Source organism: Acartia tonsa, chromosome 15 (assembly GCF_053477335.1).
Source record: "Acartia tonsa isolate MP-2025a chromosome 15, ASM5347733v1, whole genome shotgun sequence".
NCBI lineage: Eukaryota > Metazoa > Arthropoda > Copepoda > Calanoida > Acartiidae > Acartia > Acartia tonsa.
Window position 1 is genome coordinate 12,762,756 of NC_137274.1, and position 19,521 is coordinate 12,782,276.

Here is a 19,521-nt window from a genome sequence, read left to right on the forward strand (position 1 = left end):
CACGCACAGACAGACAAAGTTTATTCTAGAGTAACTTCGCTATTTTTAAAATACTAATGGCTGCGCCCCTAGAAGCCTTAGGGGCACCTAAAATAGATAATGGGGGGGGGGGGGTCGAACTCCTCCATCATTTTCAATTAAATTTTTTTTTAAAAAATTGAGAAGGGACAATTTTATTGGGAGTGTGGAGATACCCTCCCACAAAATAGACAAAAACCTTCCCTGGACCTAAAAAAATCGAGGTAAGAAAATGTCACAAAACTTCTCTGTTTTTAAATCTTTGAATAAAATAGCTTAAAAATCAATATAGAACTCAATCAGTTTTTCAAACTAGCGGAAAGAATAAAATAGCCTTAAAGCAAAAAAGTCCTAAATCTAAAGATTTCATAGCATAAAACCATCCCACGACCTATGTGAAGTTTCCATGAAATAAAAACTTAATTGGTTGAAGTAATTGAAATCTTAAGCAAAAAAATAGTAATTTATATAAGAGTGTTTAAAAGCAAGGATCTACAGGGATAAGACAATTGCCGATAAATTGATGCATATCCCCAATGATGATACACAAAATTACCCCTTCTGTAGATTAAATTTAGTGGTCGAAACGTTTGAACAGTCAACTTAAAAAATCAACCAATCAAAATTCACTAAAGTCCTCAAAGTTTTTAAGCTAACGAAAAGAAACGTTATTTTATAAACTTTGGGGACTTGTGTAATAAATAGTCCATTGTCCCCTCTCTCTGTTATAAACAGGAAAGGTTTTGGAAGGGATCCCTCCATGAAGGACATAATAATCCTTATACTAAAGTAACAGGATGTCTGTGTATCTGTGTATCTGTGTGTCTGTACCAAAGGATCTCGCTAACCGCTGAACCAAAAGGGTTCTCATTTACAGGGTGCTTCTCATAGGTCCTGGGAAGGTTTATAACTATTTTTTTTTCGGGGGGAGTGGGGGGGGGGGGTTGGTACAACCACCCACCCAAAAGAAATCGCCCGTTAAAAAAATTCCTTCCCCAAATTGTTTTTATATTTTTCTTTTTAAATAAAAAAAATGAATTATCGAATTCAACCCCCCCCCCCCCCATCCCATCCTCAAGTGCCCCTAGAGGCCTCTAGGGGGCGTAGCCGCTAGTTATAATTATATATAATGTCTTTATTCTACGGATTATGACAACAAGATTTGTTCAATTAATTTTTAACAAGCACTATAGGTCATTATAAAACTTATTTAAACTTTTGCAATTTTAATCTGTTTGTCTGTCTGTTTGTCTGTCTGTGTGTCTGTTTGACCTTTTTCTAAGCCATAAAGATTTACATTTTTTTAACAAAAAAAAAATTATGAAATCATCATTAAATAAAACAAAACAAGGATGACAACATCCATAAAATACAGATGAAATACAGTGTGAGATAAATAGGATAATTATATCATACAAAAAAAGTTACAAATCATCATATTTTAATTAGACGTACGGGCTTTTTGGTCAGGATTATAGAGTTGCTACGCTTTCTTAATTGTACCTAACTATTAAAGGAATCATCATGCAAAGTTTGAAATCGATAGGGTAATTCTAACATGTCTAAATCAACATTGCAGAGCAAATTGTACGGTCTGGCCAATCCTAATTATAGAAAAGCTTCGCCTTTTAAAAGATTAACAAGGGATTTAGTTTTGCGGGTCGCCAATTCTGAGAAGAAAGTCGCTCAAAATAAATTTTGACGTCATAAAAATGAGGGATGAGGAGAGAAGGAGTGGGAAAGAAGACCCCTAATAAGGGATGGATAATCCCTCATTTTTATGACGTTACATGCTGATTTTTTGAGCGACTTTCTTCGTCTTCAATTCTGAAATCAATAAAAATCTGTCTGAATAGTAATATCCTTTGGCCCCTCGAGGCTGACAAAACTGGTTTTAATCTTATATTTTTTTTATTTTAATATCCACGGAAAGCTATCTATTGTGGTGGTTATTATTTATCGCTATTTGAGCTTTTAACTGTTAAATTCTGATAACTATAAGTGTGGTAAAATTGCTTTCAAAAAAGTTCTCATAAAAAAGTCATACTGTGTCAGTGTATATATAAGTTTTGACAAAATTCTACGCTAATTTGTTGCAAAACTTCTGAAATACAGAATACTATTTAAGGACATACTGACATTTATATGACATGATCATAGAGATTCATCGCTTATAATATTGTAACTAATTCTAATAGGAATCAGTACTCCAAAAATCAGATCAATCGGATGATTATATCACATAAAAATTTGTTGTTAAAACGTTAAAAGTCGACATGATTAAAATGGACGTACTGGTATTCAGGTAACGATTATAGGGTTGCTATATTGTACCTAACTACTGCAGAAATCATCAAGCAAAGTTTAAAATCGATAAGACAATTCTAAAATGCCTAAATTAACGAAAAAAGCTAACCGTTATGGACGTACGAACGTACGGATGATGATTCATGTATTGTACAATTTAGAAAGCAAAGCAACATTATAATTGTTACTATTGTTCCAAAACATTTAGATTTATAAAAACTTTTTTGTTATCTAATTAAGTTATTAACCTAATAGTGGTGTGTAATCCTGTATTTACACAATTTTACAACAATTTTATGTACAATTTTGTTTACACTTACAAATTAATTTTCTGCTTATTGAGTTCTGACATTCACCAAAAGTGAATGTTCGTTTGTCCTTCCTTGTGATTTTGGAGATTCGCTTTTATGGATGTTGTCATCCTTGTTTATATCATACTAGCGGCTTCACCCCTAGCCTCTAGGGGCTTTGCCCCAAGAGGTGATAAAAAAAAATATGGCGAAAATCGTAAAGGACCATGGAAATCTCCTTCAAAAAAAAAAAAAAAAAAAAAAAAAAAAAAATGGGGGGGGATTTTTTGGTTTTTGGGGGGGTGGGGGGTGTCCCACCCCCCAAGAAAATAGCTTAAAACCACCACAGGACCAATAGGTAGATACCCTGAAGAGTAGAATCCGATCGGTTCAGTGGTTACCGAGATCTTAAGGGACAGACGGACAGACAGACATCGTTCTACTTTGTATTATAGATAATTCATAATGATTCATAGGGCAACAGAGTACAATGTTATAAGCAAAGAAACTCTATAATAAGTATGTCCTTAAACAATTTAGATTAAATGTTTTTCCATCAAAGTAGGTTTTTGTGGTAAGGTTAGGTTATGTTGAATACTAATTAAGCCTGCCGGGTTAAAGCACTGCAGACTTAGGTATAGTATCCCTCCTACCTTTTTAAAAGCGAAGCTTTTCTATAATTAGGGTCGGTTCGTCCGTCCGTAGGTTTGAAACAGATAGCTTTTTTCGTTAATTTAGACATGTTAGAATTGTCCTATCAATTAAAAACTTTACATGGTGATTCTTATAGTAGTTAGGTATGATTTAGAAAGCGTAGCAACTCTATAATCATTACCAGACTGTCCGTACGTCCATTTTAAATATGTTGAATTTTTACTTTTTTAACAACAAATTTTTATGTGATCTAATTATCCGAATGTTCTGATTTTTGGTATACTGATTCATGGGACAACAAAGTACAATATCATAATCAAAGTAACTTTATAATCAAGGCCTAAAAATGTAAGTATGTCATTGTCCATAAACATTATCCTGTATCAAGCAGTTTTTCAACAAATTTACTTACAATTTTGCCTTGACTCTTATATGTACATTTATATTCTGATTATTCAGTTCTGACACTATACAAGTGTTAATGTACGTTTGTCCTATCGTTTCAGAGCTTCGCTTTTATAGATGTTGTCATCTTTTGTTTCAAAATAATTCAAAAATAATTAAAATAATCTAAAGTATTGGTTGAAAAATTATCAAGATTTAATGAAAAAACCCAAATTTTAAAGCCAAAAAATAAGGGTATCAATATAGTTAAAGTCCAATATACCCTCCCTCCCTTTTTAATTGCAGACAACCAACACTTTGATTTAAGAACCTTTCTTTAAAAGTACCTATTACTTGTCTATCTATCTATATTCATATCAATCGATTAGATATAGTCCCTTTCGTGGCAACGCCCCTTAAGGGTCGATTAATCGTATTTTTAAAATGGCTTTTAATAGGTTATTTTAAGTTAGGTTAGGTTATATTGGGTTAGGTGATTGCCCGGCAGGGTTAGAGCCCCCGCAGGTGCTAGAAATAGGAGAAAAGCTACTGTGAAAAATAAAAAGAATCGCCCCTTCAGGAGCGTTGCCACGAAAGGGACTATCCTATTATATAAAGTAGTAAGCGTTTTTGTCTGTCCCGAAGGATCTTGCTAACCGCTGAACTGATATTGTTCTCCTTTACAGTGAATATTCTTATGGGTCCTGGGAAGGTTTTAAACTATTTTTGAGGAGGGTGTCTTCACCCCCTACCCCCAAAAAATATTTTTTTTACTCCTTTGAAACTAAAATTTAAAATGAGGTCGACTTTTACCCCTCATACCTTAAGTGCCCATAGAGGCTTCTAGGGGCGTAGCCGCTAGTACTTGATATCTTAAATAACAGCCGAGTAAATATCAAATAAGCATTACGGCCTAACGGACGTACGGACAAATTGAATTAAAAGATGTTTATCTTGTTAAGAAGTTTTCCTGACTAACAATCTTATTAATTTTTCATCATATATAATCTCATACTAGCTAATTTCTCTATTTCTCTCTCTCTCTCTCTCACTCTCCCTCCCTCAGTCTATCTCTCTCTCTCTCTTTCTCTCTCTCTCTCTCCATCTCTCTTAGTCTCTCTCTCACTCTAGGTCTCTATAGTTTCTATCTCTCTCCCTTTTTCTTTCTCTTTTCCTATTCCTCTTTCTCTCTTTTTTTCTCCATCTCTGTTTCTCTCTCTCTCTCTCTCTCTTTTTATCCCGATATAGGTTTCTATAATTTCAATCTTTCTCCTTTACTTTTTATCTTTTGTTCTCTCTCTCTCTCTCTCTCTCTCTCTCTCTCTCACTTTTATTCCTCTCTCTCTATTCCTATTCCTCTGTTTCTCTCTTTCCTATCCATCTTCTTCTCTCTTTTGTTCTCTTTCTCACTTGCTGGCTCTCCCTAACTACCTCTCTCTCTCTCTCTCTCTCTCTCTCTCTCTCTCTCTCTCTCTCTCTCTCTCTCTCTCTCTCTCTCTCTCTCTCTCTCTCTTTCTCTCTCTCTCTCGTTCTCTCTCGCTCTCTCTCTCTCTCTCTTTCTCTCTATCTTTGTATTATATATCTGTCATATATATATTTATCTTTTTTTCCTATTTTTCTTTCTTTCTTTCTCTTTCTCTTACACTCAACCTATCTCTTTATCTCTTTCTCTCTCTTTTACTCTCCTTCTCTCTTCCTCTCTCTTTTACTCTCCTTCTCTCTCTCATTTATTTCCCTCTTTTAGGGTTCTCAAGGGATAAGATAATGGACAATAAATTGATGTACATCCTCAATTAAGTTAAACAAAAATTACCCCTTCCTAAATTGAAATAATCCCAGCCGGTTTCGTGTTCTCATATTACAAACTAGCGGCTACGCTTCTAGAGGCCTCTACTTGCACTTTGGTGGAGATTTAAAGTCGACCCCTTCCCATTTTTAAAAGCGAAGCTTTTCTATAATTAGGTTCGGTCCGTCCGTCCGTCCGTCCGAGATAGATAGCTTTTATTCGTTAATTTAGGCATGTTAGAATTGTACTATCGATTTCAAACTTTGCATGATGATTCCTGTAGTAGTTGGGTACGATTTAGAAAGCGTAGCAACTCTATAATCATTACCAGAATGTCCGTACGTCCATTTTAAACATGTTGATTTTTCTACTTTTTTAACAACAAATTTTCAAGTGTTCTAATTATCCGTTTGATCTGATTTTTGGTATATTGATTCCTGGGACAACAAAAAACAATATTATAAGCGAAGCAACTCTATAATCAAGTCCAAAAATGTAAGTATGTCCATAAACATTATCCTGCTTCAAGCAGTTTTTTAACAAATTTACTTCTGATTATTCAGTTCAGATACTATACAAGTGTTAATGTCCGTTTGTCCTACCGTTTCAGCGCTTCGCTTTAATGGATGTTGTCATCCTTGTTATTTAAAAATCAAATGAAAAAGTAAAATAAATCTTCCACGAGAATAAATCGTCCCCCTAGAAAACATTAACCAATTAAACTATAAATAAAAGACACCAAAGTTTTAACTCAACAAATTGTAATGTTGTCATAAAACTTTGGGTACCAGTATAATTTACAATACAATGTTCCCTTTCTCCCTTATAAAATCCATAAGCTTCGCTACTAACGCATACGTACGGACAGACTGACGGACGGACGGACATACAGACAGTGTAGCCTCTGTTAATAATTGCTGATTAATTATTTTCGTGTTTCCTAATCTTCTTACACAAAACACAAGGATGACAACATCCATAAAAGCAAAGAATCAAAATCACAAGTAAGAAAAAACTAAAATCTCTTGTATCAGAACTTATTAGCAAAACATTTATTTAAAGGTCTAAATAAAAAAAGAAGCCTTAAGGAGCACTTATGGTGGAAGGGGGAAAAGTCGATCGCCCCCTCTTATTTTCAATTTTAAAAAGAAAAATTTAAAAAATATTTTTTTGTGTGGGAAGGTCATTTATCCTCCCCAAAAATCGTATAAACCTTTCCTTGACCTTTAAGAAGCTTCACTGTAAAGGAGAACCATATCGGCTCAGTCCTTTGGTAAATGCAGACAGACAAACATCCTGTTACTTTATTATTATGATTTTAGTAGTTTAAGGCTATTACCATCACCCTACCCCCCTCTTTTATATTTTCTAGAGGCTAGTGGCGCATCTAATAACAAGGATGACAACATCCATAAAAGCGAAGCACTGAAACGGTAGAACAAACGGACATTAACACTTTTTAAGTGTCAGAACTGAATAATCAGAATATAAATGTATAAGAGTCGAAGCAAAATTGTGAGTAAATTTGTTAAAAAACTGCTTGATTCAGAATAATGATTATGGACATACTTACATTTTTAGGACTTGATATGCTTCGCTTATAACATTGTACTTTGTTTCCCAGGAATCAGTATTCCAAAAATCAGATCGATCGGATAATTAAAATTTGTTTTTAAAAAGTTAAGGACTTGATTATAGAGTTGCTTTGCTTATAACATTATACTTTGTTGTCCCAGGAATCACATATCAAAAATAAGATCAATTAGATGATTAGATCACATAAAAATTTGTTGATAAAAAAGTAAAAAAATCAACATGTTTAAAATAGACGTACGGACATTCTTCATTAGAGGTGTTACACTTTCTAAATCGTACCTAACTACTAAAGGAATCACCATGCAACATTTGAAATCGATAGGACAATTCTAACATGCCTAAATTAACGAAAAAGCTATCCGTGTGTCACAGACGTACGACCCTAATTATTTATAGAAAAGCTTCGCTTTTAATAAGTTAAATAACTTTAAACGGTAAACTTAATGCAGAACTAAATTAGGCATTAATTATTAGGCAGTTTGCCTTCAAAATATACCAACAATGCATTGGCAATTCGTAATACTCAAGTTAGGAAATAAGAAATTTTGTATTAATATTAATATTAAATTGCAATAACTTTAATGTTTTATTACTTTAAGTTTTATTTACTTTTTAAAATTAAACTGAACTTATTACAATTCTTAAAATTATATTTAATTTAATTACACAACGTTAATATTATCCGTTTCATAATAAAATTAAAATTATTCGTTTAGTTTTCACAACGCCTAGCGGACATAATAATAACCAAACTTTTTAATTTCCAACTAATATTGGCAGCTTGTTTGGTATGTGTGTGTGTGTGTGTGTGTGTGTGTGTGTGTGTGTGTGTGTGAGTGTTGTGTGTGTTTGTGAGTTTAAGACACAATTAAATAATTTATTTAGTTTTGTCTAACCGTTATCATCCTTATACTAAAGTAACAGGATGTCTATTTGTCTGTGTGTTTGTGTGTTTGTACCGAAGGATCTCACTAACCGCTGAACCGATCGAGTTCTCATTAACAGGGTAGCTTCTCATAGGTCCCGGGAAGGTTTATAACTATTTTGGGGGAGGGTACCACGAACCTAGTAATAGTGTCTAACTTTTTATCTTTGTGACGTAACAAAAATCCATCTCTTTTTTAGGGGTTACCTTTCCCACCTCCCCTCTCATCCTTCGATTTTTGTTACGTCACAAAGATAAAAAGTTAGACACTAATACTAGGTTCATTAGAAGGCGCGTAATTTTGTGTATAATTATTAGAGATGTATCGGCCATTGTTTATCCCTTTAGATCCATTCTAAATATCGTCTTTCGATGGCGAAACAAAAAAATAGTTTTTATGTCTATCTCAAAATTCTACCTATACTTAGGGATCTTAAGGAATAAGACAATGGTCGATAAATTAATCCACATCCCAATGATAGTAAACAAAATAAACCCCTTCCTTCCTGTGTAATAAAATAATTCGAGGAAAAGTTTGGATATGCTAGATAATATAAAGTAGATGTCTGTCTGTCTGTCCGTCCGTCCCTTAAGATCTCAGTAACCACTGAACCGATCGGATTCTACTCTTCAGTGTATATACCTATATTGGCTCTGTGGTGGTTTTAAGCTATTTTCTCGGGAGGTGGGACACCCCAAACCCCCCAAAAAGCAAAAAAATCCCCCCCCATTTTTTTGTTTATGGAAAGTTAGTTCACATAAAACTACTGGCAGCACCAATAGTACTTTATTTCTTATTTTTAAATTACCTCTTGGGGCAAAGCCCCTAGAGGCTAGGGGCAGCCGCTAGTACAATTAAAAGTACCCAAAGTTTTAGCCAATGCATGAGAATTGGGTACCAGTGAAATTTACAGTTCTTAATGTCTCCCTTCCTACTTTTATCAAATTTAGTCGGACAGACGAACGGGATCCAAGTTTGTAGCTGTGTGTCCTTTTTTTCCAGCATGGCTTCGAAACCGGTTAATATCCGCTGGATAAGAACCGGTTATCTCAACCATACTGAAAAATCATGTATATCATCGTATTATAGACAATTTTCCACGTAAATCAAAATAAACGACATAACATTATTTCGGCATCTCGGGGCTAACAAAACTGGCTTTAATCTTACAATATTTTATTTATATATCCGCGGAAAGCTGTCTAAAATACGATGCGATAAATAATTTATATTTGCCTTTCCTCTCTGTTCTATCACTTCCCCTGAATTCAAGGGCGTCCAAGCTTTTCATTTGGGGGGGGGGGGTAATCCTTATATCATATAGGTAAGGACGTCCAAGCTTTTTTAAAAGGGGGGTTTGAAATTCAAACTTCAAAATTTTCACCTCCAAATTTATGGGGGGGGGGGGATGTTCTTACCCCTTTACCCCCCCCCAAAAAAAATTGGATGTTCTTGACTACAATAATAAATGAATTAAATGAATATTATATACATTTATATATAGTCAAATTTTAAACCTTTAAAAAAAAGGTTTCTGAAAGTTTGAAAGTTGTAAACAGAAAAGCAGCTAAAAAGCTGCTTAAAAGCAGTCAGACTTCCATAGATTAAGATAAGCGAGATCCTTTGGTGCAAACAGATAGGCATCATGTTATTTACTTTATTATAATGATGTTATGCAAATTTAGAACAATTTATGCGTTTGTGAAGGTCCACCCCTCCTTTCTATTACAGGGAGAGAGGGGACATGGGCTGTTTATTACAATAGTCCCCAAAGTTATATAATAAAATTTTCTTATTCGTTGGCTTAGCAACTATGGGGACTTTCAATGAATTTTGATTGGTTGGTTCATTAATTTTAGTGTTCAAACATTATCTACACAGGGGGTAATTCTGTGTACCATCATTGGGAGATGTGTATCAATTTGTCGGCCATTGTCTTATCCCTTTAGATCTCTGCTTTCTCATAGTATTACAGAAGTGCTTTCTTTTATAAAAAGCGAAGCTTTCTACATACACGTTAGGGTCAGTCTGTACGTCCATGACGGATAGCTCAGATTATTAATTGATGGATGCTTTAATCGTCCTATCGAATTCAAACTTTGCATGATGATTTTGGTTGCAATATGGTATAATTTGGAACATGTAGCAATTCATTACCAGAAATAATATTATTTTAAATGGAGATATCTATGATGATTAGGCCTATAATCTATATTATCGGTAACTTTACAAAGTGTCTCAAAAATCAGCCATGTGACGTCATAAAAATGAGGGATTATCCAACTCCTGTTTTCTTTCCCACTTCTCCTTTAATCTCCCTCATTTTTATGACGTGACATGGATGATTTTAATACACTTTGATATTAAATATTTTCGGATTGTTATTCTTTTATTAAAGTGCTTTGAATTGTTAATGTCCGTTTGTCCGTTTGTATGATTAGTTAAGCTTTGCTTTTAGTTTTATAGATGTTGTCATCCTTGTTTGCTTGACTTAGGGAATGTTTTAAGGGAAAATTTTCAACAACACATGTAAAAATAACAGAATGTGTGTCTTAAAATCTCGCTAACCGCTGCTTATATATGGTTCTCCTCTACAATGAAGCTTCTTATAGGTCTAGAGAAGGTCTGCAACTATTTGGGGGTAGGGTAGTTTTACCCTCGAAAGAGAAATCTTCTCTATAAGAAAACCCCCCCCCCTAAAAAAAATAGATAGATAGATAGATAGATATATAAATAGATAGATAGACAGATAGATAGATAGATAGATATATAAATATATAGATAGACAGATAGATGGATAGATAGATAATCAGAGTAAAACACTAGAGTGGGAAAGTGTTAAATAATAATAACTGTATCTCCCATAGCACTGTCCTTGTGCCGTCTTTCAATTGGGTTATTGAAGATCAACCAATGGTGTGGTGTGTTTTAACACAGCCAAGAAGCAGAAAATAATTTGGTAGCAGACGAATAATTCCATTGAAAAAGGAAGGGAGGTAGTTATCTGTATATACAACTATACTATAGATATGTTGATAGATAGATAGATAAATAGATAGATGGATAGTTATATAGCTAGTTAAATAGATAGATGGATAGTTATATAGTTAGTTAAATAGAAAGATAGATAAAAGTATACATGTAGCTTTGCCCCAAGAGGTATAATTAGTAAATTACAGCTTCTATTTCCTACCCAGCCGAAAAAATACGAATGGGTCGCAAATTTTCGAAAATTCGTGAGAAAAAAATTGGGGGAGGGGGATTTATATGTTTTTGAGAGGGTTGTGTGTGTCCCACCTCCCCAAGAAAATAGCCTAAAACCACCATAGGACCAGTAGGTATATTCCCTGAAGAGTAGAATCCAATGGGTTCAGTGGTTACCGAGATCTTAAGGGACGGACGGACGGACAAACATTATTCTACTTTGTACTATAGATAGATATATAGATAACCCTAATTTATTTTCATAAAAACTTTCCCCCCTCCCAGCATACAACCTAAAAGCAGAAAAAATAGTCTTACATCTCAAAGAAAGCCGCTGGGTTGAGTTCTAAGAATAGGAATTATTAACAGAGCACAGTTCAGTCACAGCTGACCCTACTGGTGTCATAGGTGTGATTTTGATTTTATTCAGTCTGCAGGATTTAGCCTATTTTACCTATAACCTATAAGAAAATTAGTGGCTTAACATATGTGAACGTGTTACAAAGTGAATTATTTTCAGCGAAGCTTCTCTATAATTGCAAATGACCGTCGGTATGGCCGTCTGAAGCATTTTAGATGGATGGACGTCAAAGTGCATAGGTTCCACGAGAATTGCGGGTCAGCTTGTAATGTACCATAGAATACAATCAGCTGTGCGCGAAGCTTACCAATTTAAGATTGGTCAAAGGATTCTCACTTCCAATGTCCGTGTGCATCTGAATAATATTTATGTAGTCGGTAATCATTTGATTTACACGGCTGCTATCTTAGATAGACAGCTGATATGTCCTAGGAGCATCTATTCTTACGCAGGACATCAAATTTATGTAGGGAAAATCATTTTTCCGGCATTTTTAAATTGTTAAAACTTAAAATCAACAGGGATCTAAAAGGATAAGACAATGGCCGATAAATAAATGTAGATTCCAATGATGATAAATAAAATTACCCCCTTTGTGGCGTAATTTTAGTGTTTGAAATGTGTGAACACTAAATTTAATAAACCAATCAAAGTTGTTGAGCCAACGAATTAAAAAAAAAATTATTATAAAACTTTGGGGACCAGTGTAATAAACTGTCCATTTACCACTCTCTCTCTCTGTAAAAACAAAGCTTTTCTATGGTTAGGGTCTATCCGTACGTTTGTCTGCGGATAGCTCATAATGTTAATTAAGGCATGTTAGGATTGTCCTATTGATTTTAGCATGGTGATTCCTGTAATAGTTATGTACATTTTAGAAAGCCAAGTAACTCTGTAATCGTTGCAAGTATTATCATATTCATCTCATTTTTGAAATACTGAATCCTAGGACAACATCGTACAAAGTATAAACTTAATATACACATGCAGTACCTATTCTGTATTTAATTAGTTTTGCATATTTTTTTTACAATTTTGTTTTGACTTAAACAATTTTATTCTGCTTATTCAGTTCTGACACTTTACAATTGGTAATGTTGGTATGTCCAACCGTTACATAGCTTCACTTTTATGGATGTTGTCATCCTTGTTGAAATACTGATTCCTATTACAACGTACAAAGTATAAACTTAATATACACAGTACCTATTCTGTATTTAATTAGTTTTGCATATTTTTTTACAATTTTGTTTTGACTTAAACAATTTTATTCTGCTTATTCAGTTCTGACACTTTACAAGTGTTAATGTTCGTTTGTCCTTCCGTTACATAGCTTCGCTTTTATGGATGTTGTCATCTTTTTAGTAGCGAAGCTACTCTATAATTTTTTTATTTAAAGCTAATATGTTTAGTAGCGAAGCATGTCCGTCTGTCTGTCTGTCTTAAGGGGGAAATGTAATTTATTTGGTTACTACTAGAGATAGAAAGCTGATTTTTTCCCACAATGTTTTATTATTATAGAGCATCCAAGGGGACTCGGCAGCCGCGTGTAAGCCTTGGTGAAATCGTCATTTCATAAAGTCATAAAGTCAGGTGGACGTCTAAACCTGTTATTAAACAAAAAAAATCTGTAGTATAGATGTATAATCAGATAACTACCTCCCCCTTTTCCAAAAACCTTTTCGTCTGCTAGCAAATTGTTTTCTGTTACTTGTTTAATTTTAATTTTATTAACTTAAATTGAAAATGAGTGAGGCGCCCCCCCCACCCCAATTTTTAAAATTATTTATCAAATTGGGTTATCAATTCGAATCTCCGCAAGGGGCGTAGCCGCTAGTCAATAAATAATTTACTTGATCCGTCAATCTATCGGTAAAGCCCTTACGGCCATTTAGATAATGTGAGAAAAATTTCATTATCTTGTCTGCTATTAAAGATAGACGGCTTATTTTTGACGGGTGAAGATTTTTCATATCAATGAGGGTCTTCTCTATACATCTTTAGGTACGTCAGTCTGTCTGAAAAACTAAGGAGGACTTCACCAGTTTTGCCGTTATTTATTTTATATTACTTATGGATGTTGTCATCCTTGTTTATCCGTATAATAAAGTAACAGGATGACTTTTTGTCTGTCTGTCTGTACTAAAGGATCTCGCTCACCACTACTACTGATATGGTTCTCCTGTACAGGGTAGCTTTCAATAGGTCTGGGAAGTTTTCGGGAAGGGTACTTTCACAAGCACCCTCATATGAGAAATCGCCCCTAGAAGAAAAAAAGAAAAGGGGGATAGGTAGTTATATGTATATTAGTATGTCTTAAAACCCGAGTTATATCTGCTGGAAAAAAATGGTTCTCAGTCATACTGAAAAATCATGTATAGCATCGTATTTCAGACTGAACAATGCTTGGTAAAAATTAGATAAAATTGTAAGAAAAACAAGGATGGATACGTCACCCCCACCAGAGCCAGAATATGAAGAGATTGGACCCCCAAAAGCAAGAAAAGGTAAACTCCCCCAAAAAGCCTGTGGTGCAATAACCCCCCCCCCTCCTCCCCCGCTTGTTTTTAAATGAATTGAAAAGGGCGGGATGAGGGACTTTTTTGTTTGTTTGTTTATTACTTTAGGATAGATTAGGTAAGGTTATATTAGGCACTGGGTAGCCTAGTTGTTAGACATCCCGCGCTCAGGTTAGGCAAAGAACCCCCCCCCCCCCCTTATTTTCAAAACTTAGAGGGTGGGGGTTCATTGCTCAACGGGCACTTTAAAGGAAAGCGCTGGTAATAATAACGCAGTGATTAAGAGCATCCATTTTTTTACGTCGTTATTTTGGGGACCAATACCCAGCCCTCTAAAACTTACAAAACTCTTTATCTCGAAGGGATGGGATTCTCCTTCGATTTCAAGTGATCATCTAGAGAATACCCAAGGATATTAGGTTATCTAACAGATAGCCATCCCTTTGATTGCTCGACCATTGTCTAGAAGTCCTAACTGTGCATGGTAAAGAGTTGTGTCTCTTTATGGTCCAAGGCATTCCCCCTATTCTAACTAATATTGCCTCATAACAGACATTCAAACTGTACCATTTTTAACGTCTCTGGTATGATGTGATGTGAACTAGATTCTATCCCAACACCTCCCCACTGCTAAAGCCGCGGGTTAAACATACAACCAACCCTTTAATTGCACGATCTTTTTTGGAAGTCCTAATGTACGGACGTACAGATCAATCCGAATTAAAGTGTAGAATTTTGATGCTACTTTAGTCCTCATTTATTGGTTAGTGTTTTTCTCCAGTCGAAGGGAGGGGTTTGGGTTAAAAAAAGGGGTGGATGTATTATTTTATTAGCAGGCGAAAATATGGTGCAACATCCAAGTAATAGTAAATTTATAAATAAAGATGTATCACCAAACAACTTCCTGTTGGGGACCTTTTTCTCCCGCTAGCAATTTGCTTCCTGGACTTTTGCAGCGATTTGCCTGGGTTAATATTCCCGATGCTATTGGTTGATTTTCAAAGATCCAATTGAAAGTCGGCACAGGGTCTTTCTAGGGGTGATAGTCATACAGTTATTCAACCCATTCTTTTACCAGTGAGAGATAAGACAATGGTCTGTTTATTTCACTAGTCCCCAAAGTTTTATAAAAACGTTTTCTAATACGTTGGCTTATCAACTTTGGGGACTTTGGTGGGATGGATCATTAAGTTGAGTGTTCAAACATTTCAACCACTAGTTTTAATCTACATAAGGGGTAATTTTGAGAATCATCCTTGGGGATGTAAGTACATCAATTTATCGGCCATGTCTTATCCCCTTAGATCCCTGATAACAATAGATTTGTTATTTGTTATCCTTTGTTATTGCAAGCAGACGAACACTTTTGTTTCAGGGATCTAAAGGGATAAGACAATTGCCGATAAATTGATGTACATCTCCTATGTTGTTAAATAAAAGAACCCCTCCCGTAGAGTAAAATTAGTGGTAGAAGCGTTTGGACTCTTAACTTTAAAAAAACAATCAAAATTAATTTTTGTATTTTGTGTTCCATCATTGGGGATATACATCAATTTATCGGCCATTGTCTTATCCCTCTAGATCCCTGGCTACTACATATGGAATATTTTCTGGGTATGTACCCATTCCCTCCTATTATTTTACTCTAATCAAGTAACTATTTAATACCTGGTGCATTATTTGCCAAATGTACCACTTTTCTGCACTACCTCTCCGATTTTGTTAATACTCTATATTTTGGTCCGTTGGGTCATTCAAGGATGCTGGATGGCCAAAAAAAAGTTTCAGAGTCCCTGGATGTCTAGATATCTAGCTATCTATGAAGGTAGGTAACAAAAATGTAAAAAACACCCATTTTTTCACAATTTTAAAAATTAATTTTTTCATCAATCTTACATCCAATCTATACATTTTATACACCAAAATGATCGTTTATTCATGTAAAAAGCGCACATAATGCTATTTTGGCCAAAACTCTAATTTTACAGGGTGTCCAACAAAAAGTGTATTTTGGATATCTAGCGTAATACCCAAAATACCTGTCCGAAAAAAATCATTTTTTTTGGCTTAAATCCTGTGTTTTATCTGTGTGCATATGTGGTATATAACGGTTCGGACCACCCGGGACTATAAGGTTGTCAAATTTCACTTTGGGACACCCTGTAAATGTGATTTTTGCGTCTGTAGAGCTAAAACTTGGTCCAAATTGGCTATTTTTTTCAAATTACTCTAATATGAGTCTTAGTATGTTTGGCCATAGTGTTTTCTGACCAGATCAATATTTTCATATTTTTTGGACACCCTGTATTTTCAAAAAAAGAGAAAAATTTTTTTTGTTTTTTTTTAAATTTTTTTTCTATTTTTAAGTTACTTAAAACTGTCATATAGATACAGATTTTGACTAATAACAATAATATTTGCCTATTTTACAATTTTTTACACTTTTGGGACACCCTGTGCATGTTTTTGAAAAATGATGGTTTTTGCCCATTTTTGGGGGGAAGGAGTCGTTTTAGGGCCATAGACTATTTCTTCATTTTTGTAGAACTTTTCAAGACACATCATTTGTTATTTATGCAAAAACCGCAAAAACCGAACCGTTTTGCCGTTATTCACCGCTAAAGGCGGAATTTTTTTACGTTTTTGCCGTTCCGGAGGTTGTAATGGGCATTTGTGGTAAGAAAACATTGATTTATCAAAATCCCTTTTAAATACTTTTATTTAGGTAATTTAATTTACTAAATTTCATATTAAGTAAAATTTTTTGTGCAGCTAACCGTTTTTCGTCAAGATGGATTTCAATTGTTAAAACAAGAAAATTAAGTGAATATAACATAAATAATTGCTATAACATAAGTGATTAAAGAAACATAAATCATGTGCATTTGAAATTCCTTTTGACAAAAATCGGTTGGATATACAAAAAAATTTACTTCACATGAAATTTAGTAAATTAAAATGCCTAAATAAAAGTATTTCACAGTTATCTTGATAAATCAACGTCTTCTTACCACAAATGCCCATTACAACCTCCGGAACGGCAAAAACGTAAAAAAATTCCGCCTTTAGCGGTGAATAATGGCAAAACGGTTCGGTTTTTGCGGTTTTTGCATAAATAACAAATGATGTGTCTTGAAAAGTTCTACAAAAATGAAGAAATAGTCTATGGCCCTAAAACGACTCCTTCCCCCCAAAAATGGGCAAAAACCATCATTTTTCAAAAACATGCACAGGGTGTCCCAAAAGTGTAAAAAATTGTAAAATAGGCAAATATTATTGTTATTAGTCAAAATCTGTATCTATATGACAGTTTTAAGTAACTTAAAAATAGAAAAAAAATTTAAAAAAAAACAAAAAAATTTTTTCTCTTTTTTTGAAAATACAGGGTGTCCAAAAAATATGAAAATATTGATCTAGTCAGAAAACACTATGGCCAAACATACTAAGACTCATATTAGAGTAATTTGAAAAAAATAGCCAATTTGGACCAAGTTTTAGCTCTACAGACGCAAAAATCACATTTACAGGGTGTCCCAAAGTGAAATTTGACAACCTTATAGTCCCGGGTGGTCCGAACCGTTATATACCACATATGCACACAGATAAAACACAGGATTTAAGCCAAAAAAAATGATTTTTTTCGGACAGGTATTTTGGGTATTACGCTAGATATCCAAAATACACTTTTTGTTGGACACCCTGTAAAATTAGAGTTTTGGCCAAAATAGCATTATGTGCGCTTTTTACATGAATAAACGATCATTTTGGTGTATAAAATGTATAGATTGGATGTAAGATTGATGAAAAAATTAATTTTTAAAATTGTGAAAAAATGGGTGTTTTTTACATTTTTGTTACCTACCTTCATAGATAGCTAGATATCTAGACATCCAGGGACTCTGAAACTTTTTTTTGGCCATCCAGCATCCTTGAATGACCCAACGGACCAAAATATAGAGTATTAACAAAATCGGAGAGGTAGTGCAGAAAAGTGGTACATTTGGCAAATAATGCACCACGGTCTATATTTGCGACTACTTTTATAACACCAAAGCTTTTAATTTTAAACATTTGCTTGCTTTATTGCTTCAAGATCCAGGTCAGATTTATATAGGAAATACACGTCTATCACAGTTCTTTCGAAGGTGCTTTGACTTTTGTGACAGAACCTAAATTGGGACATAGTGCATTTCATTACCCTAGGTTAGGTAACTTAATTTCACTTTTCAATAAAATCTAAAATGCAGCGGTTTTTGAGAAAATTAGATTTGAAAACTTAAAGTTCAATTTTCATCCCCTAGGAGTTACCGCATAATCATAACAAGAAAAGCAAAGATTATTTATTTAAATAAATTATTTAAAAGTTTGCTTTTATAAAGTTCTTCATTAAAACCACTCCTGAAGTGAGTTGATTCACGGCCATTTGCTTTGCTGAGGTCACGGAAATTCAGCCTTAAATAAATAATATATAGAGAGGATTTATGAAAGACTTGATAAAAGCAAACTTATTCGAAATTGTAAATAAATAATCTTTTCTTTTCTTGTCATGATTATGCGGTAACTCCTAGGGGATGAAAATTGAACTAAAATTTTCAAATCTAATTTTCTCAAAAACGGCTGCATTTTAGATTTTATTGAAAAGTAAAATTTAGTTACCTAACCAAGGGTTACGAAATGCACTATGTTCCAATTTAGGTTCTGACACAAAAGTCAAAGCATCTTCGAACGCACTGTGCTATAGGAAAGCTCGAGTTCTCCAAACATCAATTATGTATATATAGACTATGTTCAGGGTATGTACCCCTGCCAACGGGGGGAGAATCCTCCAGTACCATCAACAACCTCTGTAATCTCTGCAGCTCACCTAGGCAGGGGTTAAATATTAAATAAATAGATAGATAGATAGATAGATAGATAGATAGATATATTGAGATGTCCAAGAGGTCTCGAGAGGCACTTTAAGTGAGGGAGGGGGGGGGGGCCCGGGGGGGTGTCAACACTTTCAATTTAAGTATTATTTTTTTGAGGGGGGTCTTCTTTTCCTGTGTTTGATTTCTCCTGGGAGGGTGGTGGTACCCTCCCCTAAAATAGTTTTAAACCTTCCCAGAAGCCTATAGGCTACACTGTAAAGAAGATCTATATCGGTTTATAGAGATCCTTCGGTACAGACAGACAGACACAGAACATGTTACTTTTATGAGAATTATAATTCCAGTATGTCTTCGAAACTAATTAACATTCGCTGGATTAGAACCGGTTTTTAGCCATACTGAAAAATCATGTAAACCATCGTATAAACACCTGTTTAATTGGACCAGGGCCTCGGCCTTCGAAGTAAACAAAACTAGTTTTAATCTTAATTTTAAATTTTATTTTCAGCGGAGAGTTGTTTATAATACGACAAACAACTATTCTCATATATTTTTAAATTCACTAGATTTCCAGGGATCTAAAGGGATAAGACAATGTTAGATAA

General features: G+C 34.4%; 2 protein-coding genes across 15 annotated transcripts in view; one reads left to right on the top strand and one right to left on the bottom strand.

Annotated features, from left to right (window-relative positions):
• The window catches only part of LOC145306864 (uncharacterized), a 282,216-nt gene that overhangs the window by 192,020 nt on the left and 70,675 nt on the right, over positions 1–19,521 (bottom strand). The window lies entirely within an intron of this gene.
• The window catches only part of LOC145306912 (uncharacterized), a 68,430-nt gene continuing 62,820 nt past the window's right edge, over positions 13,912–19,521 (top strand). The window contains exons 1-2 of the mRNA XM_080149252.1: positions 13,912–14,033; positions 18,838–18,913. Of these exons, the coding sequence (XP_080005378.1) occupies positions 13,970–14,033; positions 18,838–18,913 (140 nt within the window). The 5' untranslated portion in view covers positions 13,912–13,969. The remainder of the gene's footprint in view (positions 14,034–18,837; positions 18,914–19,521) is intronic.